General features: G+C 44.2%; 3 protein-coding genes across 3 annotated transcripts in view; 1 reads left to right on the top strand and 2 right to left on the bottom strand.

Moving 5' to 3' along the window:
* LOC129337022 (probable E3 ubiquitin-protein ligase HERC4) overlaps positions 1–26,288 on the top strand; it is a 58,046-nt gene extending 31,758 nt beyond the window's left edge. Inside the window, exons 11-24 of the mRNA XM_054990469.1 lie at positions 923–1,028; positions 1,511–1,694; positions 1,912–2,084; positions 4,467–4,574; positions 6,303–6,341; positions 7,823–7,927; positions 8,005–8,115; positions 17,843–17,986; positions 19,640–19,806; positions 20,405–20,471; positions 20,737–20,819; positions 22,152–22,335; positions 23,661–23,760; positions 25,781–26,288. Coding sequence (XP_054846444.1) covers positions 923–1,028; positions 1,511–1,694; positions 1,912–2,084; positions 4,467–4,574; positions 6,303–6,341; positions 7,823–7,927; positions 8,005–8,115; positions 17,843–17,986; positions 19,640–19,806; positions 20,405–20,471; positions 20,737–20,819; positions 22,152–22,335; positions 23,661–23,760; positions 25,781–25,995 — 1,786 coding nt within the window. The 3' untranslated portion in view covers positions 25,996–26,288. The remainder of the gene's footprint in view (positions 1–922; positions 1,029–1,510; positions 1,695–1,911; positions 2,085–4,466; positions 4,575–6,302; positions 6,342–7,822; positions 7,928–8,004; positions 8,116–17,842; positions 17,987–19,639; positions 19,807–20,404; positions 20,472–20,736; positions 20,820–22,151; positions 22,336–23,660; positions 23,761–25,780) is intronic.
* PIGY (phosphatidylinositol glycan anchor biosynthesis class Y) lies at positions 9,891–10,827 on the bottom strand. Its single transcript, XM_054990471.1, has one exon. The coding sequence runs from the start codon at positions 10,825–10,827 to the stop codon at positions 10,612–10,614; it is 216 nt and encodes a 71-aa protein (XP_054846446.1). The 3' UTR covers positions 9,891–10,611.
* Positions 10,878–14,315, bottom strand: PYURF (PIGY upstream open reading frame). The gene is made up of 2 exons (XM_054990470.1): positions 14,065–14,315; positions 10,878–11,019 (listed from the first exon to the last, which is right to left on the bottom strand). Exons 1-2 carry the CDS (start codon positions 14,262–14,264, stop codon positions 10,878–10,880), a joined length of 342 nt encoding a protein of 113 aa, XP_054846445.1. The 5' UTR covers positions 14,265–14,315.
* Positions 26,289–27,443: the final 1,155 nt, after the last annotated feature.

Consider the following 27,443-nt stretch of genomic DNA (forward strand, 5'->3'; position numbering starts at 1 on the left):
AGCTGTGCTTTTGCCCTATTATTGTCTTTGTATAGCATGTGTGGAAAAAAAAAACAAATTGTATGCTGGCATAACCTAAATTCTGTAGCCTGTGTAATGCATGCAGATATGCATATATATTTATTCTTATTCTGCTGGTCATGGGGAACTGTAGAGAAATACCACCTCTAGAATTCTGACTTCGCCTCCCTGTAACTTTGGAGATTTCACCAGACATTGCGCACATACATTCGAGCCTCTGTTCACAACTCAAAAATTTCTTTTAAAAAAATTCTCAAGATGTTGAATTCTGAGCCTGTTTATGGCTTAGTGGTAGAGCGCCAGTTTTGCATGCAGGAGATTCTAAGTTTGATTGCTGTTGCATCCAGTTAAGGAATCCCAGGGAATACATGGTAGGGAAAGCCTTTCTTTGCCTAAGAGCCTGGAGAGGCGCTGCCAGTCAGAATAGGCAATACTGAGCTAGAAGAACCAGAGATATAACTGGGGGGTAAAGAGTTTTCTGCCTCCCCTCCATGCCATTTCCTGAGCTGAAACGACACCAGGAAGCATGTTATTGGCCCCATCAGAAGGGGAGCTCCACATGCACTAACCCCAGGGCATTTTTAAACAGCTGTGACATGGTTGAGTCCCCATGATAGACTTGTATATGTTGTAACATCTAGTTTGGTTTGGTTTCAAACTGAAGGGGTGTTTTAAGTTCCACTTTCTCCTAAGCTCCATCAAGGGCCCCAAATGGTTACTGGCTAGAAAATCTAACAGAGTTTACCACATAAACTTGGTAGAAGGTTACATGTACTCCAGCTACACTGACACCCTTATAGTTATATCATACAGTTCTCTTCCTCCAGTTCGATCAGGCATTTTTGTATATTGACCCAGTAAAGAAGAAGTTGCAGTTTGTAATCTGCTCTTATTTTTCCAGTCAAGATGAACATTTCAGAACATCTCAGGGGGTTGCAGGTATAAATATGTCAGCTGTGCTCCTTTTCTCTGACAAGATTGTAGAAAAGCCTAAAGTCTACACAGAGGTAAGACGTTACTTGGGAATCTCACGTAATGTGTAGAACAGCTGGATTTGAATCTAGTGGCACCTTGGAGACCATGAAAATCTTGTTGGTCTCTACGGTGCCACTGGACTGAAATCGAGGTGTTCTACAGATCAACACGGCTATCCACCTACAATAATGTCCAGAACAGAATCAATCAATGAAATAAAATAGTGTTTCTTGATTTTTGCATTAAAGATGTATTCCCACCGAATGCTCAAGTGGGCCTGACGGGATTGTGTAGGTAGCAGTGCTGGTCCAATGAAAATTCAAAAATAAAATATGCAAAGCATCTGGAAAGCTTTTGAGTTTACCCCAAATCTTCACCAGGATGCATATTAAAAACAAAAGGGGATGGGGAGGAGAAAAAGATACTTTCGGATTATACTGGACATGGCATTCAACTTTATTACCATAAAATGGTGTAAATTAAATGTTTTATCACTGCATTTTTTTCCTCCTAGGTGATGAAAGCTGTTAAAAAGCTTGTACAGTCCCTGCTCTACTCTGCTACTTCCCCCGAAGCACTCAGAGTCTTTCTCATCCTGCCTGTAATCTTACGGAAGGAGGACCTCCAGTCGGACTCTCTGCTTTGCCAGTTGGCACAAGCCATTATGTCTCTTCAGCCGGAAAATAGCCAAATGCTCAGTAAGGGAGGGGTTGATCGCGAAATCTGGCTGGAGGGTCCCAAAGTGGTGTGGGAATACATGCTGAAAACACCTCCAGGAGAAAAATGTTCTGTATTTATTTAACTGATTTGATTTTCTATTTCACCGTCTCCTAATTAAAGGAAAGGGAAGCCCCAGGGAAAAGTTGTCTAGGGATATTCTGCAGCTCAGTGCATAATGAGACACTTTCTTTACAGAATCTCTGTTGTCCAACCTCAACGTTCCCTTCTTCAAGGATCTGGTGGACTTGTATCGAAGACTTTCCAGTTTCAAATTATCTTCCATCATTGAACAGATAAGATCTTTGGAGCAGTTGGACCGACATAGGGACATAATTTACCCTATGTTCATCCTACAGGTTTTATATGAGGTAGGTGAAACCCTTGAACCGAAGCTCCGAGGCATCTGCAGTGTTGCTAAACAGAGCATTGGTGGGATGTTTGCTAGGCATGTCCTCCTTGGCTGTTTTTGCCAACTGTGCTTTCCCCTGTCCCATGCAGTGGTGGCTGGTGACCCACTGCACCTTCCTCAAGGCAGGTGGAGGGCTAGCTTCCATGCTGCAATCGGCAACTTGATGCTCCTTTTAAATAGGCCACATATGGTAGCTGCCTTTTCCGGGGAGAAGGGGGAGCTTTGCCATCTAGGCTGAGCTCTTCCACCTGCTCAGCTCCACCCCTTGACTGCTGATGCCTTTAAAAGGAACTGCAACATGGAGGTGCAGCCTTTGGCTTGGGGAGATTTTGCCAATTTGATGTAATGCGGTGGGATATCGTGTTTGTATTACTATAGTTTTTTGTGTTTGTATTGTGATAGGAGTTCGTGTTTTTTAGCCAGCTTTTGAACAGAAAGGTTGGATATAAATAAGTCCCTGTGTCCCCCCTGAATCTGCCCCGGTCCTGGAAATCAGAAATGCATCAGAAAAGTGTGCAGGGCCCCAGCTTGGATGAGGGCCACAGGGAGTGGTGAGGTAGTTGTAGAAACTCCATGGCATAAAAAAAAGCCACTTGCTGTTTCCATCTCTATCTTGCAGTCATTATCTGCAGCAGCCCCACTGGAAGCTATTTCAAGCAGCCTTAATGTGATCAATACTGCTAACGTGTTTTTGGTGCCCATTTCTTAGTGCCAGACTTCATACTAAGTGCCAGACTTCATACTAAGAAATGGGCACCAAAAACATGTTAGCAGTATTGATCTAATGTAGCAAGTCATCAATATAGCCAGTTCCTTTTGATACAGACTAGGATATTGTTTCACTTCTTTCTACATCTTCCTGTGGTTGGCTCAAAAGCTGGTGCCATTTTAACAATGGTGGGACACTTGCCAAATAAAAGATTCCTTGCACAACTGGTTTCAGAAACTTTGTCCTAATTTTCTATTCGCTAACCTGTTAGACCGGACGGAGTGCATGAGGCCATTTCCAAGTTACCACAGCAGACATCACATTTGCCTTTTGTGAATGTGAAATCAGAGGTTGTCTTGAGAGGTTCTGCCCCAGGCCCTCTCCTTTTTGGAGACAAGAATGGTGCAACAAAGCTTTCTCAGTAGCTGTAAGAATTTCTTTGTAACTCCTTGCCCAGAGAAACCCAGCCTTATGTCGTCTACTCTTTTTTCTTCGCTTAGCTGTCAGAGCTTTCTCTAAGATTGATCTCTGGGTGTTAATGCTGCTGAGTTGTAACGAAGAGCCTTCTGGCACCTTAGGGGCTAACAAATTGATGGTCATGTAAGATTTTGTAGCACTTCATGCATTTTGGAAATGAGCTCTGACTCATAAAAGTTCGTGGCATGATACAATTTTTAGACTTTAAGATGCCACAGGTAGGGCTTTTTTTCAGCGGGAACACAGTGGAACAGAGTTCCAGCATCTCTTCAAAATGGTCACATGGCTGCGGAAAAATTTAATATTTATGTTACTTGATGCTGCAAAAATGCTTCTAGCAGCACACTGGAAATCAGACAAGCTTCCGAAGCTACAACAGTGGGTTCGGAAAGTATGGGATATTTTTATTATGGAAAAAATAGCAGACCATCTTCATTCTATTGATAAACCACAGTATCAGTCATCATTCTTTACGCAATGGTTGCCCTTTTTGAATTACTTATACAATACTAATCAACTGCCTAATGCTGACATCAATACTTTTAGCTTCTTAGCTATATTATGAGAATATCTCCTCACTGTTCCCCCTTGCACTGTTTTTGTAGTCTATTACATTGGCTTTGTTATTGTTATTGACCGTTCCAAGGTTTGTTTCTTGTATTATTGTTATATGTATTTATGAATATTGTAAATTGTAAAATGAAAAATAAATAGTTAAAAAAAAAATGGTCACATGGCCGGGGGGCAATCTAAACTCCCCTCTGTCTGGAGATCAGGGGGTGGTGCCACCCACCATGTGACCATTTTTGCCGAGGGTGATTTAAACTTTAAAAAACTCCCCCCTTGTTCCGTCTGACCCAAAGTGTCGTCATTGTGCGGTCCTGAGTTCCACCACTGAGTTCCACCACCTCTTTCCCCAGAAAAAAAGCCCTGGCCCCAGGGATCTTGGTTATTTTGGCTGTAGCAGACTTACATGGCTACCCTTCTGGAACTTGCCTTTATGTAAGGTGTTATCATGCATTCTTTGTTCTGTACTGCTGGTTTAATTTTATAGTAGTTTTCCTTTGATTTTATTGTGCAACGCCTTGTGTTCTTACTAGAATACTAAGCGTTGCACAACACTTTGGTCCTTTTCCTGTTTGGCTGTTTTTGTAGGTAAATTGCAGGACTGGTTTCCGGATCCAGGAAAAGAACTTCTATATACCTGAAGTGAAAAAAATGCTGCATCCTCCAAAATGGAAGCCCAGGCAAAATCCTGAACAAGTAAGTACGACATCCACCAAATGTACTGCTCTCCTGGGTGGTTCTCACCATGCTGAGATTCAGACTTCCAACAGTTCTTAAAGTTGGGAACATCTAACTATATTATTTCAGAACAAAATGTATTCTCCCAAGTCTGACTGTAGCTAAGAGCTCCAATTACTCACATCTAAGTATTGACAATTTGTAATTGGAAACAAAGGCTGCAGTCTGATTTGTGGGATTGTAGTGCATGAGTAACTCTACAGCCTGACAGGGTTGTGTGTTTTTTTTCGGAGTGGCAAAGAAGGTGAATTAATACCTGTTGTCTCAGCAACATTATAGCTTGACAGCCCTAGGGGGACACCAAGGCCAAGAAATGGGGATTAAATTTCACACAATGATCTGCACCAACCAGCCAGTTCTTTGCGGGCTTTTTGTTAGAAATACATCCAGCCAAACAGAACAACTCCAGAGTACTTTCAATATATAGCTTGATTTAGAGCCAAATGTTCACCTAGGTCAATGGTTTTCCCAGCCTTTTTGGTATGGTGCCCCGAGAGCGCCCCTTTGAGATATGGGAAGATGGCAGATGGCAGCAAGAAGTGAGGGGCAACTGGCTCAGCGCAGTACATCTCCCACAGTCAGCAGAGGGCTGTGAAGCACTGCAGGGGGCTGGGCAAGAGGTTGGGCTGCTAAGGAGCAGCGCCAAGACAGAACCTATGCTCGCATATGCCATTTTCTCTCCTCCTTTTACTTTTCCATGTGCTGGACAGCTCCTGCCCACTTTCCAGCCTTTTCCTCCCTTCTTCCAGCCACTATTTTAAAGTTAATAGTTGCCAGACAGTCCCCCCCCCACCCCTCCAGCTCATTGTTGCAAAGGAGGAAGGCAAGGTGAGAATGTAAGAAGGTAGAAAGGAAGGAGAGATGAGAAAATGCAGCGGCGTGTGTCATCACCGGAGTGCCTTCTAATGCACACATAACACCAGTACTGCACCAGCTGCATTGGTTACCGGTGGAGTACTGAATCAGATTCAAGGGTTTGGTATTAACCTATAAAGCCCTATGCAGAATGGGACCAATGTACCTGTGGGACCGCCTCTTCCTATATGAGCCTTGGAGGATGCTTCGATCCAGCGATAAACAGCCAGGCCTTCTCGATCCTGGCTCCAACCTGGTGGAACGCTCTGTCTAAAGAGACCAGGGCCTGGCTGGATTGTTATCTTTCCACCAGGCCTGCAAGACGGAGCTGTTCCGCCAGGCGTACGGCTGATGCTGGCTAAGGCCTCCCCGCCGGCTGAATAAAGGAAAATGTGCCCCCCCCTACCAGATGGATCTACCACCCAGCCTTCTGTTAAACATCTCTGGGGAGGACTGGGTGGTGGATTTTCTCGAGAAGTGCTGCTATACTGTTTTAAATATTTATGTGGTTTTATATGTATTTTAAAGTATATATTATTTTAAATGCATTATATTGCACGTAATCTGCTCTGAACCTGCTGTTGCGGGGAGGGCAGAATATAAATTGAATTAAATAAAATAAATAAAGAGTGCAAAGGGTAGGAGTTGCCATTAGGGATAGCTGGCCTGCGACCCATTTTCAGAGGCTTCACAACCGCTTTGGGTCCCAACCCACATGATGGGAAATGCTAACCTAAGTCATATCCTTATAGCTTTCAAAGGGGCAACCTGTAAGGCACCTGATATCAACATATGTTAAATATTTTATTTTTCTATTATATTTGTAAACAGATGCACAGAAGAATTTGCTCAAAGCTCGAAGAAGTGAAGGTAAGCATGACATGTCTTGTGGGTTTTTTTTCATGCTTAGAATTAGACATGGGCATGATCCAAAAAATAATCCCGATTTAGCTGATCGTGATTCCGTGCTGCCGCCGAACCCTGGTTCCCGAATCTCACCGATCAAGTTCCGTTTCCGATGCAGAATTGGGGATCGGGAAGACTGACGCGGGAGGGCGCCCCGCGGTTTCCAGCGCTAAAGGAATGGTGGGTGATGGCGGCTGCTGGGCCCAGCAGGCCCAGGGAGACGGCAGCGAGCTGCCTCCCCTGTGGGGGTGGGGGGTCTGGCCGCTCGCCGGCGGCACCCCCCATGTGCCCGGCCGCCGGGCCAAAGTGGAGCGGGGCATATTCCCCGCCAACGAAGGGAGGTGGGTAAGGAGATTCGAGGAGATTTGAGTGCCCATGGCTACAGAAGAACACCCCCTTCCCCCGCCCTCCCCTCTCTTCTCCCAAATGGACAAGACGGACGCGCGCTTTTCTGGCTGCTCCGTGGTTGGAAGGAAGCCCTGCTGATCAAGGAAAGCTGGGCTTCCATTTGCGTTTCCAGGGCGACAGAAGGAGAGCAAACAGCTCCAGCATTCCTCAGGCTCCGTTTCCACGGGGCTCCGTTCCCTCGGGAATAGATGGCTGGCACCAGACTGTCTGCAGACTGTAATCCCGAACATAAACCGATCGATCCGATCGAGACCCAATAGAGCGCCCCACCCGAGCGCTGAACCGGGAGCCGTGGACGAAACCGATCAGCCCGGTCCTGATGGCGCAAACGCCAAAATCGGGGCAATTTTCAGACCGTAATTCCGATCGTGCCCATGTCTACTTAGAATTCTCTTATTATTCTCAGCATAATAATAACAACTGTGCTTATATATTGCTCTTCTAGACAGATTAGTGCCTCACTAACAAGTTAGTGATATTCTTATCCCCACATTACAGCTGGGGAGCTGGGGCTGAGAGGAGTGGCTTACCGAAGGCCACCTACTGAGCTCATGGCGGTAGTGGGATTCAAACCAGTAGAGTGCTGATTTGCAGCCGAACCACTTAACCACTGTGCTACAGCAGCTCTCAAAAGACTGGATGGAGCTTTTTAAATACTACCATATACCACAGTCTTCCACTTACACTTTTGTGTGATCAGGGAGAGAGGCAGTTGATAGGGGAATATTTGGATGCTATCTCCAAGAAAGTTTGGCATTTTAACATGCCTATAGTAGCAAAAGTAACCTCCCTTGGCTATTGGATGGCTGTACACCTTGCCAGATCTCTCTCAAAAATATTGCTATTTTTGAGAGAAATGAAAGCACTAACATGTGTGTTACAGTGAAATGTATTTCATGTTCTCACGGACACAATGGTGTTAAATGTTGGAAGATACGGGGGAAGTGGTATTCCTACATTCCCAAGAAGCTTCTTAAACCTGATTTTAAAATATATGGGTGTCACATTGCAGATTACTTTTTCTTTTGTCATTTCAGTTCCCTTTATATGTTTCTGTTCGGTTCCCTTGTATCTTGGATACGGAAGCGAAGATTCTGCTGCACGATTTGGACCGGCACATGTTGCAGGGTCTCTGCAGCAGGGTAGGTGCATCCTCAGATGCCTAGCAGAATTGCAAAACACACTATACGTTTGTAACGTAACATCTGTGTCCTTGTAGCCACGCCCTGATGCCATCACAGAACTGCATGTGAGGAGACAACATCTGCTCCAAGATACGTGGGTGTGTATAAGGAATATGGAAACGAACCAGTTTCAACACTTCCTCAAAGTAAGAAATTACACTTCGTTCCTCTGATTAAGTTACAAAGCATTCTTGTTTTATGCTATATTCCAGTGAAACCTTTACAGTTAAGTAGCACATCCAGCAGCCCGAGTTGCCTGCAAGAAACACTGGGCTTAAAAATCTTTTAAAGGAATAGAGGTCAGAATTTCCAGTTTGTTGTTATGTATGCTTGAATAAGATGCAGCAAAGCTTATCAGTCTTAGAACCATTTCAAATGGTATTTGGCACAGATACATTTGGGTCTTTAGTGTTTAGCTGTGGAAAACACAAGAGCTCCAACTCAATTTGTATTGTATTGTCGAAGGCTTTCACGGCCGGAGAACGATGGTTGTTGGGGGTTTTCCGGGCTGTATTGCCGTGGTCTTGGCATTGTAGTTCCTGACGTTTCGCCAGCAGCTGTGGCTGGCATCTTCAGAGGTGTAGCACCAAAAGACAGAGAGACACTGAGAGATCTCTGTCTTTTGGTGCTACACCTCTGAAGATGCCAGCCACAGCTGCTGGCGAAACGTCAGGAACTACAATGCCAAGACCACGGCAATACAGCCCGGAAAACCCCCAACAACCAACAATTTGTATTTGTTGCATTTACACCTGTTGAAATCCGCGGGACAATTAAGTTGCAACTTGACCCAAACAGAATTTAAGTGAGGTTAACCTAAGTTAAATCTGGGTCTCTATGTACACAGCAGATTGTTCCAGGAAGTCTTGACCCTTCATGACTGATCCCCGCCCCACCAAGCTGGTATTTGCCAAATGTTCCCAACCAACCACAGCCATTGTGGGAAGATGTTCTTTGTGGGGGCGTTAAGCTTTGCAGTTAGTGTATTGGCAGAAGCAATTCTTAATTCTTCAACAACAACCAGGTAGAAAGGCTGCCTAAAAGGAAGAGAACTTTACACGGAGAGATTGGTAGGAGATTTCATCATCTGTATCCATCGTAGTGTGACATAGTCCTCCAGGAGTATTTTTCATGATAACAGTTGACAGATTTCCTCTGGTCTGCGATCCATACTACATATCACCATTCAGCAAAATACTTGTAGCAGAGGCAGGATATCTGTGTACGCGTCAAGGTCTGAATGCCTGCCCCAGGACTCAAGTCCTCCTCATTGGGACTGGATTTTTTTTTCTGGAACAACGTAATGCTGCCATCTTATGGGAAGTTACCCGTTTTTCCCCACAAAAGGGAAACACACAAACTGAAATGAACACTTGTTTTCCCATCCCCAAGTCATGCCCATAAACCCTTTTTAAATGTATTCCAATAAACCTAAATATTTTTTAGAAAACACATACACTGCCAGGACTTTATTTTTTTTCTGTCAGAGAATGCATTCATAATAAACGTATCTCCTTTCGGTTGAAAAAGGGCTTTCAAGAGATACAGGTAATCAAGCACAGGTTTTATCTAGGAGTCCTTATTCCTAACTTTTCCAAATCGGGCCTTGTCTGTGACAACAGGAATATCCTGATAAGCATCCAGGTGTTTAAGTACAAATATTTACACTCTGTTAGCCTACAAATGAGTGGCAACACACACATTTCAAAACTGGACTTATATTCTGCAGATTCACAAAGCTGCTTCCATAATAAGAAAGGATTTCAGGCAACAGATAATGTAAAAAAGAAATTCTGTGACTTTGCCAGTGGTTGCCAAAACATTTATAGTCAGAAGTCTATACATAACTAAAATAAAAATTGTAGTCCTCCTTAAATCAAAATCCACAAGTAGAAAACTATTAAACAATGCAAAGTCTACACAGGCTTAAAGATACTTTTATTTAAAGGCAAGTTTGCTGTTCAATACCGTTTTTATCCCATGCTGACCATTTTCATAGCACCATATGGGAATTCCAACCATTTTGCACACATGAATTCAAACAGTCACGGTATCCGTAAGTCAACTGTATAGCGAAATGCAAGAGAATATATTCCCCCTTACTACCATGCCTGATTTTAAATCATCTGTACCCTGAGAACCCAAAATCTAATGCACAAATACAAAATTCCTACATGGAAACAAGCTCTTCTATGTGTTGCTTGTAAAGCATCATTGATTGCTGTCCCTTAGGGTACCTTTGCACAGGGTTGTTTCTTTTTTTTTTAAGGAACTTGATACAGTCACACTATCTACCTCCGTGCTACTTTAGAGGTCAGCCTGTAGTAGCCACCTTGCAAACGAGGAGAGAATGTGACATCTTGTTCACATGATTTGGTACATCCTAGGACATTCTTGTGCAAACCCATGACTGCTTCTTTCTAATGGTTCCCATGAAATGTGGTTTGGCGCGATATTTGCTGAACTAGGAAGGCAGAGGTTTCTTGTGGAGAAATGCCCTAAAAGGAACCGAGATCTCTTATGGACTTGGATGCATATTTATAGGGATGTATTTAATCTGCCGTGGGGTCCATCACTTCAGGTCCATGAGACAAAATCTTCCAGATCACTACCATATTCTTTGTTAACGGACCCTTTGAAACCTAGTTGTGGCGGAAGAGTGTAAGGCCCATCCAGGTCCAGAGGTGGAAAAACACATAAACGGGGATTGTAATGGGAAGGAGCAGGCTGTAGAAGCAGAGGCTGGTTGTACTTGTGCACCCCTGGGGAAAGTTCTCATCCATGCTGGCCGAATAAAACAGACCGGCTAACGACAAGAGTGGAACGAGTACAGTCATGGTAGGAAGCGATGGGAACATTTTTTCTGTCCCCGTGTGTCTCTCACCTTCCCTTTCTAGAGGACCAACGTCTAGGTCTGTTCAGATTCCTTTCCTTGGTTCTCCTTGCCGATCATCCTTGCTGCCTGAGGTATCATATTAGGAATGCCATCAATGATGGGATAAGCGATGCCCAGCTCTTCGTTAATTAATTCATTGGTGGATTCTTCATACCTAGAAAACATAAACAGCATTCGTTCAGGATGGCAGCGTGGCAGCACATCTGCTTTGCACGCAGGAAGTCCCAGGTTCAATCCTCAGCATCGCTACTTAAAAGGATCAGGTAGGAGGGGATGAGAAAGACACCTGCCTGAGACCCTGGAGAGCTACTGCTAGTCAAAGCAGACGGTACTGACCTTGGTGGAGCAATGGTTTCATTCAGTACAAGGCAGCATCCTATGTTGGATTTACTAACTTAAAAGCAACAAGGAGTTGCTTTTAGTTGATCCAACCAAACTGACGTTCAAAGCAGTGTATAAACATGACTCCACCAGTTACATGCAATATGATGTATAAGGTTCATAAATCCAGACTGATAGCAGCTCAGAATCCACAGGCCTTAATCCAAACCCAGCGTTCTCTAGAGGTTTTAAAGCCAGTCTAGAACACCTTGATGGATAGGGCAAGTCTCCGCTCTAAAAGGAAGGCAGGCCACATTTTGGGGTCAGCGACAGAAAAAGCCCTCTCATAGGTCCTATCCAATCTAAACTTGGCTACGGTCTCTTCCTGCAGAAGTCTCTTCCATGCGTGGACCTCACCAGCTAGGCAACTTAATAGCATGGAATAGATAGGAAATAGGCAGATCAGACTTCTGCATTGTTGAGGATCCCCTTCAAAATGTCTGTGTGTTGTTCAAACTTCCTACCTTTTAGGGGGTCTTTTCACTTGTTTGCTGAGGAATCCTTACACCTCTGCCCCTATATTCTGGGACGTGTTCAATTACATAAGTCCAGTCTCTCTGGCTTTACCAGTGCCACATGCAAACGGAATGTTCTGGAAGGTGCACGTCCCCCTTGCGTGGCTAGGCACTGCAAGTGAAGATCAGCAATCTGTCAAGGAAGCTTGCTTGCCCTTACTGAGGAGCATGAGGGTGCTCCTGACAAGCTTCCAAAGAGTCCCTCAAATTCAACCCACATAGTTTGAAGGAAGGCCCCTATAACTGGGTTTTTTTTTACCCTTATTCCTGAGACCAAGATATATCTTATGACTACCATGTGAGAGCCAGTGTAGGGTCTAGATAGTTGAATGGATGCAGGAAACTTGGGTACAAACCACTCAGCTGTACAACTCACTGGGTGACCTCAAGCAACTCAGCTGAATCAGATTGCTGTGAGGATAAAACAGAGGGAGGGGGAACCATGTGTGCAGCCCTGTGCTCCCTGGGGTAATGGCAGGATAAAAATGCAATAGGGCAACAGATGCTGTTGTCTAGATTAGCCACAGAAGCCTGAGATGCAATTATTTGTCTATGGCTCACCTGTGAGCAGGCACTGGATGGCAGACTGGCCATATATTTAAAATTACTTCATGTGGATTAGCCTTTTAACCAACCTTTTGGACTTTAAATAAAAGTACAATTTAAGTCCCAAATTTCTTTCAAATAACAGACATCCACAGTGGCTGACATTAAGCAAGAATGCAAGGCAAAAATAATACTTTTTTAAAAAATGAGGCACTTGTGACTGATGAACGAATAGGGGTGGCCAATGCTGTAAGCTATGGCTCTAGAGCCCAATTGTGACTTTGTACAGAACCAAATTTTAGAAGGAATTCTTGAAGTTAAGGTATATTGGACATTTAGGTGGGATGCTAAAATAATCAGGGTGTGAAGCAGGAAAATATGTTGATGGGGATTAAAGGGCTTCTTAGAGATGCTTTGCAGGAAGGCAAACAGGTGAACAGTTGCCAGTAATCCACAGTGCAAGCCAAGTGCAGATTTATGGTGGGGCACTAAAATAACGGCACAGGGTGCTCCTGTGTGTATGCTATGACTGCTTGTGAGGCCTAGTGTGTGTCACTAATAAAAGAATCTCAACCATCTGTGTTTGGGCTGCAGAAACTATGGATTATTCATCAGAATGTCATTTATCGATAATGTTAAGCTGGACATTTTTGCTTATGTGAACAGAATTTCTGACACTGCCTCTTTGTTGATCCTTTGGTCTGAGTTTTGGTTTCGGTTGCCTCTAATTATAACAGGCTACTTGCCCCTGCTGTAGAGGTCCCTCTCCCTTAGATGTTAGTGTTGCTACTCCTGACACAACCCAGGAGGGAAACTGTCTGAGAAGTATGCTACCATTTAGCAAACAGAACCAGGTGGCACTGGACATTTTTGTCCCTGGAGGTCAGAACTTCACTCACCTTGGAAAGTGCAAACTCACTGTCAGCGGCATGTCTGGAAGTGGACTTTCTGCCCATTAAAGTTTGTGCTGGCATAAAATCTTGTTAGTCTTGAAAGTGCCCCAAGACTCCGGTTTATTTTTGCTGCTACAGCCTAATGGGAGTTCCCTTCTGGAATAAATGCAAGAGTGCTACTGGCTAAAAGAGAGAGGGAACTCGCTGATTCAGATCTCTTCCATGAACAGGGTATGTGGACTTAGGCAAGCCACTTTCCCTGGCCTGTCTGCACTAGGGGGCCTTGCCTATTTTACAGACAGGTTTTGAAGCACCAAGATGGCTCTAAAGTCTGTTCAATCTAGTTGTTTGTAATACTTTAGCAGGACTAGCTTTGAACAAAAATTACACGCTCCTCTTCGAAGCGTATAGATCACTTATTCTGCAATTCCAAGCAGAGATGTAGGGAGGTGGTGGTTGGAGATCTCCCAGAACTACAGCTGATCTCCAGGCCTGGGAGATAAATCCCCCTGGAGAAAATAGCTTCTTTGGAAGGTAGCCTCTGTGCCACTATACCCTGCCGAGTTCCCTCTCTGAACTCTGTCCCCTCCAGGCTCCCACCGCCAAAACTCCAAGAACTTCCCAACCTGGCGCTGGCAAACTGAAAGTAGCCCCTGGAAGGGTCGGAAAGGGGGTGGCAGCTGCAAAGACTGCGGGGAGAGGTGGTGGGACGGGGACAGCAAAGCGTTTGTACAGATCCGTGGAATGAAACGGGGGTGGGAACGAATTTATATCCAGATAGAAGCAAAAGGAGGGGTGCGAAGAGGCGTGATCTGCGTGCTAGCAGCAGGGCAGGAAGACACGAGCAAGGGCCTGGAGGCTGACCTGAGCGGCTTCTTGGACAAGGGGCACACCAGGATCTCCAGCAGGCCGGGCTCCAAGGGCGGGCGCTGCTGCTGTCCTTGGCCGGCTCTCTCCTCTTCCCCGGCCGCGGCGCACAAAGCCCTGCCGGCCGCCGCCTGCAGCCCTCCCCGCCGCCCAGGACGAGTCCGACTCAGGAGCCGGAACGCGGGCGAGGCCAGCATGATCCGCGGCGCCTTCTTTGCGCACGCAGCGCTCCAAGGGCGGCGGGACGTGCGACCCGGTTGTGCAAGCAAAAGTGTTTCCTGCCCGGATCAGCAAAACCGCCCCCTCCGCTGTCGGGCTTCTGCCTGCCGGGTTCCTAGTCGGCGCGGAAGAGCTGCAGGAGGACGTGGGAGCGGAGCGGATCTAAGTGGGTTTGCTGCAGAGTAAGCCGCACGGAGGAGCTTGGGGTAGAAGTTGCACGCTGACTTCGGAAAAGCCTTTTGGATCTCTTTTCCAGTAAAAAGGCTTGCAATCCCGGCCGCACAGTTGCAATCTTGTGTATGGGAATGAGTCCCGTTAAACTCTCTGGGTTTACTCCTGAGGAAACCTATCGAGTAGCTTCGGTGGCTGCAATCCTCTGCTGATTTATATGGCGCTTATTTATTTATACTCCGACTTTCTCTCTGAGATCCAAGGCGGATTACATACTGCAACTGAATACAATATAATCAATACCTAGGATATTTCACAGAGCAAAAATACAATATGATCAACAGTTGGGACATTTAATGGAAACAGGTACAATGGGGTGTGGTGATTGCGAATTTGAAAACTAGCATAAAGCAAAATGCATAGATGGAACTTTTCTGAATTCAGTATCTTCAGAAGAAGTGAGCTGTATGACTCTCAAAGCCCCATAACCTACCACAAATCTTGTTAGTCTTATAGGTGCTACTGGACTCTTGCTGCAGAGTTAACACAGCTGCCCATCCTGGTCTATATCCAATAGGAGCGTATCTACATCAGCATACAGCGTACAGTACCCAATAGCCTAGTCACAGTTTCTGTAAGAGATACCTTTACCAAGGTATCTGAGCTATTTCTTATGACACAACCCTATAATCTGAGTAGAGAGTCTCCTGAATAATTCAGTCTTGCATGGTTTGCAGAAAGCCAAGAGTGGGACCTTTCCTTGCCTTGGGCTGGCCATTCCATAAGGTGGGGGCTGCCGCAGAGAATGCGCATGGGCGGGCGGCTGTTGAGTCTGCCATGCTACCTTCCCTCCCTCAATGCTTCTAGTCCTTCAGTACCATCCTATGATGTGAGGCCAACTCAGCATTCTAAAATGACTCATAATGCCACCAAAGAACAACAGAAATATGACACTGTCAATGAAACAATAACAGAAACCATTTGATATATTTATTCGACAGCAAAACAATCCGCAGGATAAAGTGACATTTTGTTCAGTCACCTGCACCATTGGGTTAAACTTTCTACATCTTGGGCTTCACTGTGAACAATCAACAGAAATACTTAACTGTTGAATATCAAGATTAAACTCTTTGAGCTCAGAATTAAATGTTATTTTTATTTTAATTTACGTCATTTATAGTCCGCCTTTCTCACTGAGACTCCAGGCGGATTACACAGTATGAGGTTAATACAATCAGTATCAAGTACATTTCAATACAATCCCATAAGGTAAACAGATACAAGTTTAAAAGACATAGCACTAGTGGCAGGTTGGTGCCAGGGCCTGGCATCATTATGGTGGGTGTTTATCACTGTGCTCCTCTACACTGTTAGCTATCACTGGAAGGGGAAAGGAAACATACCATAATGGCATCCAGTCCTGGGGTGGCTGTAATAGCATTAGAGGTCAAATGTGGAACCATTCTTGTAACATTTAATTCTTTCAGATAGCTCAACTCTGAACTCCCATCTTGTTTTGTAGAAAGAAGGATAATCTTAAGTATGCTATACATATTCTCAATATGAGCTATAATCCACGACACATAGGATGAATATTTATTTTGACTCTAAAAATAGATACCTTCATTAGCACAATACTTCAGATCATGACACAGAAGTGTCAAATATTATTGTAGGCAGCTAAATCACTGTATAGTTGAATGCTTTCATGTAGCCTTTTTTAGATCAGCAGGCTTGCCTTCATCAACAACAAGAATAACCTATGCTTTATTCTTACCCAGGCTTTTTTTCTGGGAAAAGAGGTGGTGGAACTCAGTGGGTTGCCCTCGGAGAAAATGGTCACATGGCTGGTGGCCCCGCCCCCTGATCTCCAGACAGAGGAGAGTTTAGATTGCCCGCAATCTAAACTCCCCTCTGTCTGGAGATCAGGGGGCGGGCCACCAGCCATGTGACCATTTTCAAGAGGTTCCGGAACTCCATTCCCCCGCGTTCCAGCTGAAAAAAAGCCCTGTTCTTACCAGCTTTTTGTTTCCATGCTAGCAATAGCTGCCAGATTCCATAATAGTCAACAGTGTTGACTGCATATGCAATCACAATGCAGTTGGATTACATAAGGCACTAGACAGAAATGTCAACAGAGAAGGAAAGTGTGTGTGTTTGTGTATGTGTGTGTGCGTCCGCAGTAGCAGGAAGTTTACACACTGAAAATTTTCTCCAAGGGAACTCATCTCGGAGGGCTGGAGATCAGTTGTAATTCTAGGAGATCTTCAGCCACACCTGGAGGCAGGCAGCTCTATGAAAATAAGCTTCATCTAACTCAGAGGTAGGGTTGCCAACATCCAGATGTGGCTGTGATCTCCAGACTACAGAGATCAGTTAGTTCCCCTGGAGAAAATAGCACCTTCAGAGAGTGGACTCTATATGGCATCATATTCTGAAGTATCTCCCCGCTGCAAACTTTGCCCAGGCTCCATCCTGGAATTTCTAAGAATTTCTCTCCCTAGAGTTGGCAACCCTAGGAGGGCTTCATTCTGAGTAAATCAAATGGATAGGATTTCTTGCAGTTCTTACTTTGAAGGGCTATTGTTTCATTCACTTCTGAGTTCACTTCTGATGCCTAGGATCAGGCTGTGCTGCTGTAATCCTATACAAATTTACTCAGAAGTAACCCCCACTAAATTCAGGTGGTGTTTTTTGTGTGTGAATGAACTGCATTGTCTTTTGCCTCTCTTAAGTGTGAGCCCCTTTGTGCATTATGGTATGTTATGCCTTAGACATTTTTTGGGGTTCACGTTTTCCAATTCTGAAATCTTTGTCCAATTGCATGGTTTATTGGATATTTTATGCTGATTATTATTATTATTAACAACAACAACAGATTTATATACCGCCCTTCATGATGACTTAACACCCACTCAGAGCGGTTTACAAAGTATGCTGTTATTATCCCCACAACAAAACACCCTGTGAGGTGCATGGAGCTGAGAGAGCTAGAAGCTGTGACTGACCCAAGGTCACCCAGCTGGCTTCAGGTGGAGGAGTGGGGAATCAAACCTAGCTCTCCAGATCAGAGTCCTGTGCTCTTAACCACTACGCCAAACTGGCTATTTTCAAAGTTTTGTAATCCACCTTTAAGTAAGAAAGGAAGGCTATAAATGAAATAAATAAATAATAGTTCAGATGTACCATTATTATCAAAGCCTGATTCGGCTGTACCAATTTCAAAGGCTGCAGGCTGTTGTTCTGTTGTGTTGTGATTTTAATCAATGTTTGCCACCTTGTGGACCTAAGGTCAAAAAGCAGGATATGAGTGTTTTCCCCCCTCAGTTGGTAAGTACACCAAAGTTCATATAAATAATCTAACTATTATTGGGTTCTTCAGGTCTGTTTTATTGGAGAACCTGGAATAGATGACGGAGGGCCATCCCAAGAGTTCTTCTCAGTCCTCAGAAGGGAACTGTGTGCCCCAGAAGCACAGATCTTCCAGCACTTTGAAGAGTCGCATCTGATTTGGTTTTCTAGCCAGGTAAAATGGTTCAAAGTTGGTTCTGCTTCCATGCTGCAGTTATTTATGTTGTCTGTTGTTATGTGTCTCCCAGAATCAGATGCAAATCCTTCTAATCTGTCCTCCAGGATTACACAGGGTCAAACGAGATGCGACGCTTGGAGATCCTATTGATGTCAATAGCAATCTATTAAATGTCAGTGGATTGTTCTTGTAAGCAAGAGATCCTGGGTTCTGACTTTCAGTGGTGCCTTTTTCTTCCTATTAGGATTAAGAGTGGAGCATTTTCTTTTTGGGGAAAGGTCATAGGTCAGTGGTAGAGTGCCTGCTTTGCATGCAGAAGGTTCCAGGTTCAGTCCTTGGCGTATCTGGATAAAGGATCTTGGGTAGCTTGCCACGTTTCCCTAGGGAGACCTCCTTTGCTGTCAATCAAAATAGACAGTCCTGGGTTAGATGGGCCAATGAACCACTTATTATGTTGAAGATGCTATCATTGGCTGCTTCTACATGAAGCATCCACATCAGCAATGCAGTATTCAGTTTCCCCTGAATTTTCCTTGCTGTAACACCCTGCAGTCATCATTCCCTCCCCAACCAGAAGACTTAAAAAAAAAAACACCTGGCAATTTCTCGGTCATTATAGTACAATAATAATTATAACGATCAGTTGCTACAGTCTACTAGCTCATTTGAACCCCCAGCTTTCTGAGCTGCTGTAGCGTAGTGGTTAAGTGGCTGGACTGTGAATCGGCACTCTGCTAGTTCAAATCCCACTATTGCTATGAGCTCAGCAGGAGGCCTTGGGTAAGCCACTCTTCTCGGGCTCAGCTCCCTGGCTGGATTGTGGGGATAATAACAACACTGACCTTGTTCACCACTCTGATGGGGCACTCATCCGTCTAGAAGAGCAATAAATACAGTTGTTATTAAAAGCTGAGAATTTAGATCATGGCAATAGATTGTTATGATGCTATTGTGCTATTTCCAGTTAAAAGAATCATCCCCCCAAAGTCCTTGAATGGAATGGAATGGGCGGGGGCTGGGAGGGCAGCCATAGGAGGCCGACTCAAGGAGGGAAAAAAGTGCCTTTGAGTTGCAACTAACTCATGGTGACCCCAGGCAAAACATGAGCAGAAGTGGTTTGACATTTCCTTCCTCCGTGTATGACATCAGTGTGGCCAGGACTTTCAGATATGTGTACCTCCCTGTCCACATGGTATCCAAAAAGACTGTAGCAAATCTGGTTTGGGAAGGCCTACATCAAATCAGGAGAAAACCAGGAAGGGAATAATTAAGGGGATAACATCGTATGGGTGCCTCCCCAAAATGGCTCCACTTTGGATGCCAACCTAGAGCAAAACCTCCACGTGAAAGGAACCTTAGTGCTTTCTCTTAACCCATATTACAGTAAAATGAACTTCTGTAAGCACTTATGAAGAAGAGACAGTCCACTAGAGAGCAACTGATAAAAATGGGGCAAAAGAGCCTGAAGAAGTTTTGGAAACAAGTTTTGGGCTCAGTTCTTCACTGAGATGGGGGAGCCATCAATAATTGCTAGCCATCCAAGAGACCGCTTCTAAGTCCAACATATGGTTCACTTTATAACTAGATACTCACTTTACCCATTCAAAGATCTAATTGCTGTATTGCACATATGCTAAATTTTCAAACTAGGCACCAGCACAGGAAGACATCTATGTTCTGATTGGGACCGTATTTGGAATGGCACTCTATAATATGAAGATCGCTGCCTTCCCTTTCCCTCTCGCTCTATTCAAGAAGATGGCAAATATTCCACTGACTCTGGAAGATCTGAAAGAGCTGTCTCCTATAGAAGGAAGGTATGGAGTACTATGCTACAGATCCAAACACTGTAAAATGAATATGGGAGGAAGTGTCTGTTTTGTGTTTTGATGATGATGATGATGATGATGACGACGACATTTGATTTACATACCGCCCTTAAGGACAACTTAACACTCACTCAGAGCAATTTACAAAGTATGTTATTATTATCTGCACAACAATAATCACCCTGTGAGGTAGGTGGGGCTGAGAGAGTCCTGAGAGAGCTGTGACTGACCCAAGGTCACCCAGCTGGTTTCAAGTGGAGGAGTGGGGACTCAAACCCGGTTCTCCAGATTAGAGTCCCACGCTCTTAACCACTACACCAAACTGGCTCTCAGGTGGACCTTACGTGGTCCTTAACTTTTAAAAATCTTTCTCTATAGGAATAGAGTATCAAGAGTTTTCATTTTACTGCATAGCTAAACTGTAGGCTTGAGCATACTTAAATTTCAATCCTGTGCAGAGGTACTTCAGGCTAAGCCCATTGATTGCCCTGCATAGCATTGCACTGCTAGTTGGAAGCCAGTTGCAGTTAAATGATTCCTAAGCAAATGCGTTTAGTGTGTTTCATTTCACTCTTTTGCCTTTTAGGTGTCTTCAAGCAGTCTTGGATGAACAATATGATGACATCTTAGAAAGCATGATGCTAGATTTCACAGTAAGACATGCTGATGCTCTTAACAGCCCTGACTTGTTGCGTTCATGTGTAGGCAAGCCACTTTTATTTCGGATGCTGATCAGATGGTTTGCATGCCCACACACAACATTCAGAACATTAAAGAAATTGATAAAAATGGAGGAGAGGAGAACAGTGTAAACCAGTTTGAACCCCCCACTGGGGAGAAAGGCAGAGTATAAACAAAATAATAATGATGTCTCAATGATCCACAGTAGCTTTGGTTTTACCTCTGTTTTTATTTCAGGTAATGAAAGAAGAAAGAGGATCTAAAGTTTTCATTGAATTGAAAGAAAATGGTGCTAACATTCCTGTCACTAAGTACAATAGGTAGGTTTCCATGGTTTCATATTATTTTAAAATTATTGTTACGTCTGGGTGGAACTAGATATTCTCAGCCGTGTGGTCCTTCTTAATGCTGATGCAGGGCCTTGAGAAGGGGGCATTTGCAGGGGAGCATCGGCTTGATGGATGTGCTTAACACACACACACACACACACCCAATTGTTTCTTGCAAATGTCCCTCCTGCTGTTCACCTCCCCCACCGCTCCATATCAGGCTCTGAAGTTGGAAGTGACCCCCAGTTGTAGCAAAGCATTGGGGTAATAAGCAGGAGAGAAATGGAGAATGTAAGAAGACGAAGCATTCCTTCTTCCTGCCAATTCTCTCCTGTAAATACTCTTTTACCCCAGCATACCCATTATCCTGGCAAATGTATGTTTTGTGGTTATGTGTTTGCTCAGATAACATCAAATCAAACCCTAAAATCTGACATCCTTGTCCCATGCATTTTTCCTCCACTCATGCAAAAAGAGTGAGGGGAGGGTTCCTGTTTCGTCTGCTCCACATGGAGGTATTTTGTGCTTGCAAGGCAGGAGAAATGGGGAAACTGCCTCCCCTTACTGTTTCTGCATGACGGGGAACGGTGCGGCGGGGGGGGGGGGGGAAGCTTGGGGAAAAGGCGGGAACTCTCCTTCCTTCAGCGACTGCTTTCAGAGCTGATTTGAGCTCTTGTTTTTTAATGCAAACCATTCCCCAAAGCTGCTGTGTGACGGCACGAACCGGGGTTGGCTCCGTGGAGAGCTCATGAAGGGAGTGACCCTGAGCTGGCTTGTAGCACCACAGTGGCCGCTCAGCTTGGCTTGCTCCAGCACCGCTTTCACTTCCCAGTCCACTCCCGACTGAAGGTTACTAACGTTATTACTCTTGTTGGGGACAGAGGGCTGAGGCTCAGAGACCTAAAGCTACCTAATGGCAAAAGTGGAGTTCAAACCAGGGACTTCCTGATTCATTGCTTTGTATCTTAGCTGCTAGGCTAGCACAGTTGGCACTTGGGCGGCCAAGAAGCTGTTCCTTTTTTACATTTTGCTGAGAGAGCTCTGAGAGAGCTGTGACTGACCCAAGATCACCCAGCTGGCTTCAAGCGGAGGAGTGGGGAATCAAGCCCGGTTCTCCAGATTAGAGTCCTGCCGCTCTTACCCAATACACCAAACTGGCTCCTTGTATCAGGGGAAAGTGCTTTATACTAGACAAAGGTGCCACCATCAGTGGATTAGGTCCATGGGATCCAGTCCAGTATTTTGAAGTTGAATATTTTGAATATACACATTTTGAAAAAAAAAGTGATCTATAAATAAAATACCGGGTCGATATGTTCACAGAAATGAGTACGTTGACGCGTATGTGAATTACATATTCAATGATTCCGTTGAGAAGCAGTTTGTGGATTTCATGAGTGGGTTTTTAAGAGGCTGCCCAGCTAGAAAGTGGAAAATCTTCCTTCCTGTCGAACTCCAAGTTGTTCTGCATGGGCGTACCGAGTATAATTGGAAACAACTAGAAAAGGTAATTATGGGCCTAAGCAGAGCGTGCATTTTAACATGGTCAGATTAATCAGTCCGTGAAATAACACTTTGCTGAGTAATGCAGTGAAGCATCTGTATTGCAGTCCTTACTGCTTTGGCTGTTACAGCACCCAGCCTTATTGCTCCCTTAAGACATGCTTGGGGGGTGCACCAACCTGATGAGTTATACATTGTCTCCACCAATAAGAAGTGGCTCGTTGCATTATGAGGAGGGCTTAGTGTGTATTTTTAAAACTGTCATGGCATTTATGCACAGCCATGTGTTGGGCTAAGAGTTGGTTAAAGAGGTCAGTATATGAAAAAACCAAGAGAAAATGTACAGACAGGAGTATAACCCGAAAGGGGTGCAGGCCTCGGGAGGGCTTATTTGCAGAAGCAATCTAAGTGACCCTTGTGGTGGCAGCATTTTCACAGGTGTGGGAACTAAACTACATGAGACGAATTACACGAGCTCTCTCAAATGAAGTGAGATGCAATGTTGGTCGGGAAGCGCAGTTTGAATTTCATCTCTTTCTAGCTGCAAAGATCGCTCCTCGGAGGGTTTGTTAATTTCACCTCTCAATAGAGCTGGCAAGATCCTCAGGAGAGTTTGTTAATAATTGGCAGAGCCTTGGGGAGGCAAAGAGGAAATTAACAAACCCTCTGAGGAGTGATCTCTGCCAGCTAGAGAAAGGTGAAATTCAAACCACGCTTCTTGGGTAACATTGCGTCTCCCTTCACTTGAGCGTCCTTGTGTAATTCGTCTCATGTACTTTAGCTCTGAGAGAAGTACTGCATGATCCAAGATCCATGTCCCAGCATGCTCTGCAACATCGCAAAGGATTCTGGGATGTACCTTTTGGACAGCATATAGTAGTTTCTTGGTAGATGTCTTGGGCTAGCCCGAGACAGATTTTGGCACAGCGCAGAGTCTCCTCAGATTAGTGAACAAGCCTGACCTGGAAACACGTATGGGGATCAGGGAGTATTATCTGACATATTGGTGTTAAGAGGCTTACTTGGTTGATCAAACGGATCTCCCTTCAGTTTCTTCTTTTGGCCAGAAATGGATGGCAGCATCTCAAGTTCAGAATCTCCTATGGCCTTAAGTCCTCACAGTTATATAGCTAACATTCAGTAGTCAGCTAGGATTATCCACTGTTTTTGTTCACCAAATGTGGATTTGCCAATTTTTAGCATGTGGAGCAGATCCTAATAACCAAACTATCCATGTTGAATGTGTGTTGAGCAAATAATATGGGTTTATATAAAAAGATAGGATTAATAGAACAGGATTAATAGGTCTGTTTTTATTCTCTCTGGCAGAATGCCAGGTACCACGGATACGAAGAGTCAGATGAAACTATCAAGAATTTCTGGGCTGTGTTTCATGAGCTTCCAGAAGAAAAGAAGAAAGATTTTCTGGGTAACAATTTATGATTTATTTACAGTTTATACACCACCTTTCTGCCCCATCAGGGCCCCCAAGGTGGCTAGCACTTAAAAACAGAGCATTAAAACACATCATAAAAGTAAAACACACATGTAAAAACACAAAACCAACCATTAAAACATAGAGCAGGAACAAGAGGTTATTGAGGGAATGTTGGACAAAACAAAAAGACTTCACCTGCTGGCAGAAGACTGTGAAAGGAGGGGACAAAGAAGGGGACAAAGAAATATTGTTCCTCCCTCCAAAATTATCTTGAGATTTTTTGCTCATTTTGGCAGCTTCCAGGGGCAGCCCATACCATCACAAAATATGAGCACAGAAAGCCAGTTATTACCACCGTATAATCATATTTATGTGGAAAGTGACAGTGGCTCAGTGGTACAGTCTCACTACATGGGACCTCTTACACAAGGATGCTCAAGCATAGGGAGACGCAATGTTAGCCAGGAAGTGAGCGATCTCAGAGAGTTTGTTAATTTCATCTTCACCTCTCCAGAGGCTCTGTCCATTTTACCTCCCCTTTGGGGGGGCGAAGATGAAATTAACAAACCTTCTGAGGAGTGATCTCCACTGGCTCTGTCTTTTTAAACTACGCTTCCTGGCTAACATTGTGTCTCCCTACACTTGAGCATCCTTGTGTGAGAGGTCTCGAGTAGAGAGACGCTTAGGGCAATTCCTTTGCTTGCAGAAGGTCCCCAGGTTCAATTCTTGGCATTTTCCATTTAAATGATCAAGTAATAGGTGATCTCCACCTGAGGCCTTGGAGAGCTGCTGCTGGCCTTGATAGACCAATGGTCTGACTCAGTGTAAGGCGGTTTCACGTATGTATGCATTCAGTGTGACCCCTGCCTTAAACTAGGTTGGTGCTACTGCAATAGGGCCCCTTGAGCTATGGAATCCATTTCCTGCTTCCGTTTTCTAGATCCAGAACCTTGCCCTTTTAAGAGGGACTTAAAAGAAAGGGGCTTACAGAGGTATTTGATGGTTCAGGTGCACTGTGGTTGACTGTGGTTTTAGTTTGGTCTCTTCTGCTGTTTTCTTATCTGTTGATGCTTTTTTAAAAAATGTGAAAAAATGTGAAAATGAAAAATCTTTCATTGAGAACATTGCTTCAGAAGATTTATAACGCAATTTAATCTATCAATTTATATCCCACCCCTTTTTCTATGGAACTCAGTTATGTCAAGGTATCCCCTTTTATTAATAGAAATCTGTAAAATAGGTCATTCTGAGAGCAAATTAGTTTCCTAAACTCACCCAGTTAATTTCATGGCTGCTGTCCAAATCCTTAGTCCTTTCCTTATAAAATACTTGCAGATCTGGTGCAGGTCTTACAGTGTTTTATGGTTGCTGATGTGGTGAAACATTTAGAGTGTTGTACTAAGACCTAGGCTCAGATCTGCATGTTATGAAACTCATAGGATAACTTTGGGGCAGTTATTCATCCTAAACTTTCACAGGGCCATTGTGAGAAGAGAATGGAGGAGGGGAAGAGCAAGATTTGAGTCCAGTGGCACCTTAAAGACCGACTAGATTTCCAGGATTTAAGCTTTTGAGAGTCAAACTCCCGTCATCTGATGAGCTTGACTTTCAAAAGCTCATACCCTGGAAATCTAGTTGGTCTCTAAGGTGGCACTGGACTAGAATCTTGTTACCCGCCTGACACCATCTTCATGGAGTTGGGGAAAAACACATGAGGCGCCTTGAGTCCTTGGCATAAAAGTAGGATAAAAATGCACTAAATAATTAACTAATGTAACTTAAGGAAGATTGCAGTTGTGTAAGCATGCTGTCAACACATTTAACTGTGATTGGTTGAAGCTTCCTGGTGTGCATGTATTATCTGTTTGCAGACGTGCTTCTTCACTCTGCACACATGCCCCATCACCTATCTCAGGACCACATTTCTTCCTCCACGTGCATAGATTTTACTTCATTTTTACTAATATATTTCCTAGCTGTATAGCTTGTTCAATTTGTGCCGTCTCCTCAGCTTTTCTTACAGGAACAAACTGCGTTCCAAGTCAAGGGATGGAGAGATTTGCGCTCATTATTGAGGATGCAAGAAAAGAAAATCCAGACCGATGGTATCCTGTAGCCAGCACCTGTTTTCGAGTATTGAGCCTTCCCAGATACAGTAACCAAGACATTCTTCGAGAAATGTTCCTGTCTGCACTAGAGCACTATGAAAAGTTTGGCCTGTCGTAAAACCTGGATACAAGAAACATTGTTTTGAACTGGTTGATCTGGACCTAGTTAATGTCTCCTTACACCTAACTTTTATTTCTTTGTTCACTGAAGAAAACAAACCAAGCCAAGGATTTTATCTCTTTGTCAAAAGGAGGAGACTTCTGCTTCTCCCTTCTGGTACCAGGTTATGGGCTGAAGGAACATGAATCAGCAGCCTTTCTGTCAATGCTTGGAAGGGAAGACTGCCTGGGAATCTTACTATCACCGTCTTGTATTCAACAGTGAACAAAAAGCGGGATATATGTGTAACTAATAAATACAACACACACAACCTTTATTTATATTACGGTATTTATACGGCCTTTTTACTTCCAGAAGCATGGATTCAGCTGCAGGCCAGAGGAAGTTCCTTCCTTGCCTAAGATCATTCCTTCAACTTAAATGCCTCTTCCGCTGGAGGAAGGGCTTCCGCTGGAGGAAGGGCCGCCCCATCTCCTTCTTACCTGCATCCCAACAGGTTCCGTTTTAGAAAACAGGCACCTGGTCCATCGCCTTCAGCCTTATTCACTCAAGCCCAGCCTCACACCTGAGTCAAACACTTGATTCTACCTCCAGCAGGTCTCTAGAGAGGCAACATACAAATTTTCCAAATTAGGTAATTAATCTTAATGCATCAAGTAAAAACAGGATGCACCACAGTACCACACGCAGCTTCCTGTTGGCATGTAAATCAATCTAGATCACCTGTTGCTTCTGGTATATATCCCGGTTTGAAGCCAGCCAGCTTTTTCACTCAACTAATTCCCCTTTTGTTCCACATGGCCTTTGTCTATAAAGGTCCCATGAAACCCTAGTGTAACCTTTTTGGTGGTCAAACGGGACCCCTTCTCCTTTTTAACCACTGGAAAATCTGGTTGGATCTAACCCATCCTATTGCTTCATCCCAATAAGAGATGGCCATGCAGGCTAGATGGCCATTTGTCAGCAATGCCGATTTTATGACCTGATTCACCCAGGGTAATGCCAATCGCCATTTTGGGGTCAGGAAGGAATTTTCCTCCAGGTCAAATTGACCAGGGATCCTGGAGGTTTTTTGCCTTCCTCTAGTCATTGAGTAGGGGGTCACTGGTGGAATGGGGAAGAGGGTTAGCTAAATTTCCTGCATTGTGCAGGGGGTTGGACTAGATGACCCTTGGAGTGCCTTCCAGCTCTATGATTCTATGGTCCTTAGTTTCAGAGTAGTGCATCTACCACACTGCCCTTCTCAGATTTCTTTTTTTTAAAAAAAAAAAGCAACAGTGGACCTGGTTAGAGAAGTATGTCAGCTATGGATTCATTTATACAACCCTCTTGCCCTTTTAAAATCGGTATGTCAGCTTTTTCCGGTCTACATTCCTCAGCATCTACTCAGAGCCAGCTGTTTGGAGCTCACAGGTATGGTTGCCAACTACCTGGAGAAAAATAAC

The sequence above is a fragment of the Eublepharis macularius genome, chromosome 10 (assembly GCF_028583425.1).
Source record: "Eublepharis macularius isolate TG4126 chromosome 10, MPM_Emac_v1.0, whole genome shotgun sequence".
Taxonomy (NCBI): domain Eukaryota; kingdom Metazoa; phylum Chordata; class Lepidosauria; order Squamata; family Eublepharidae; genus Eublepharis; species Eublepharis macularius.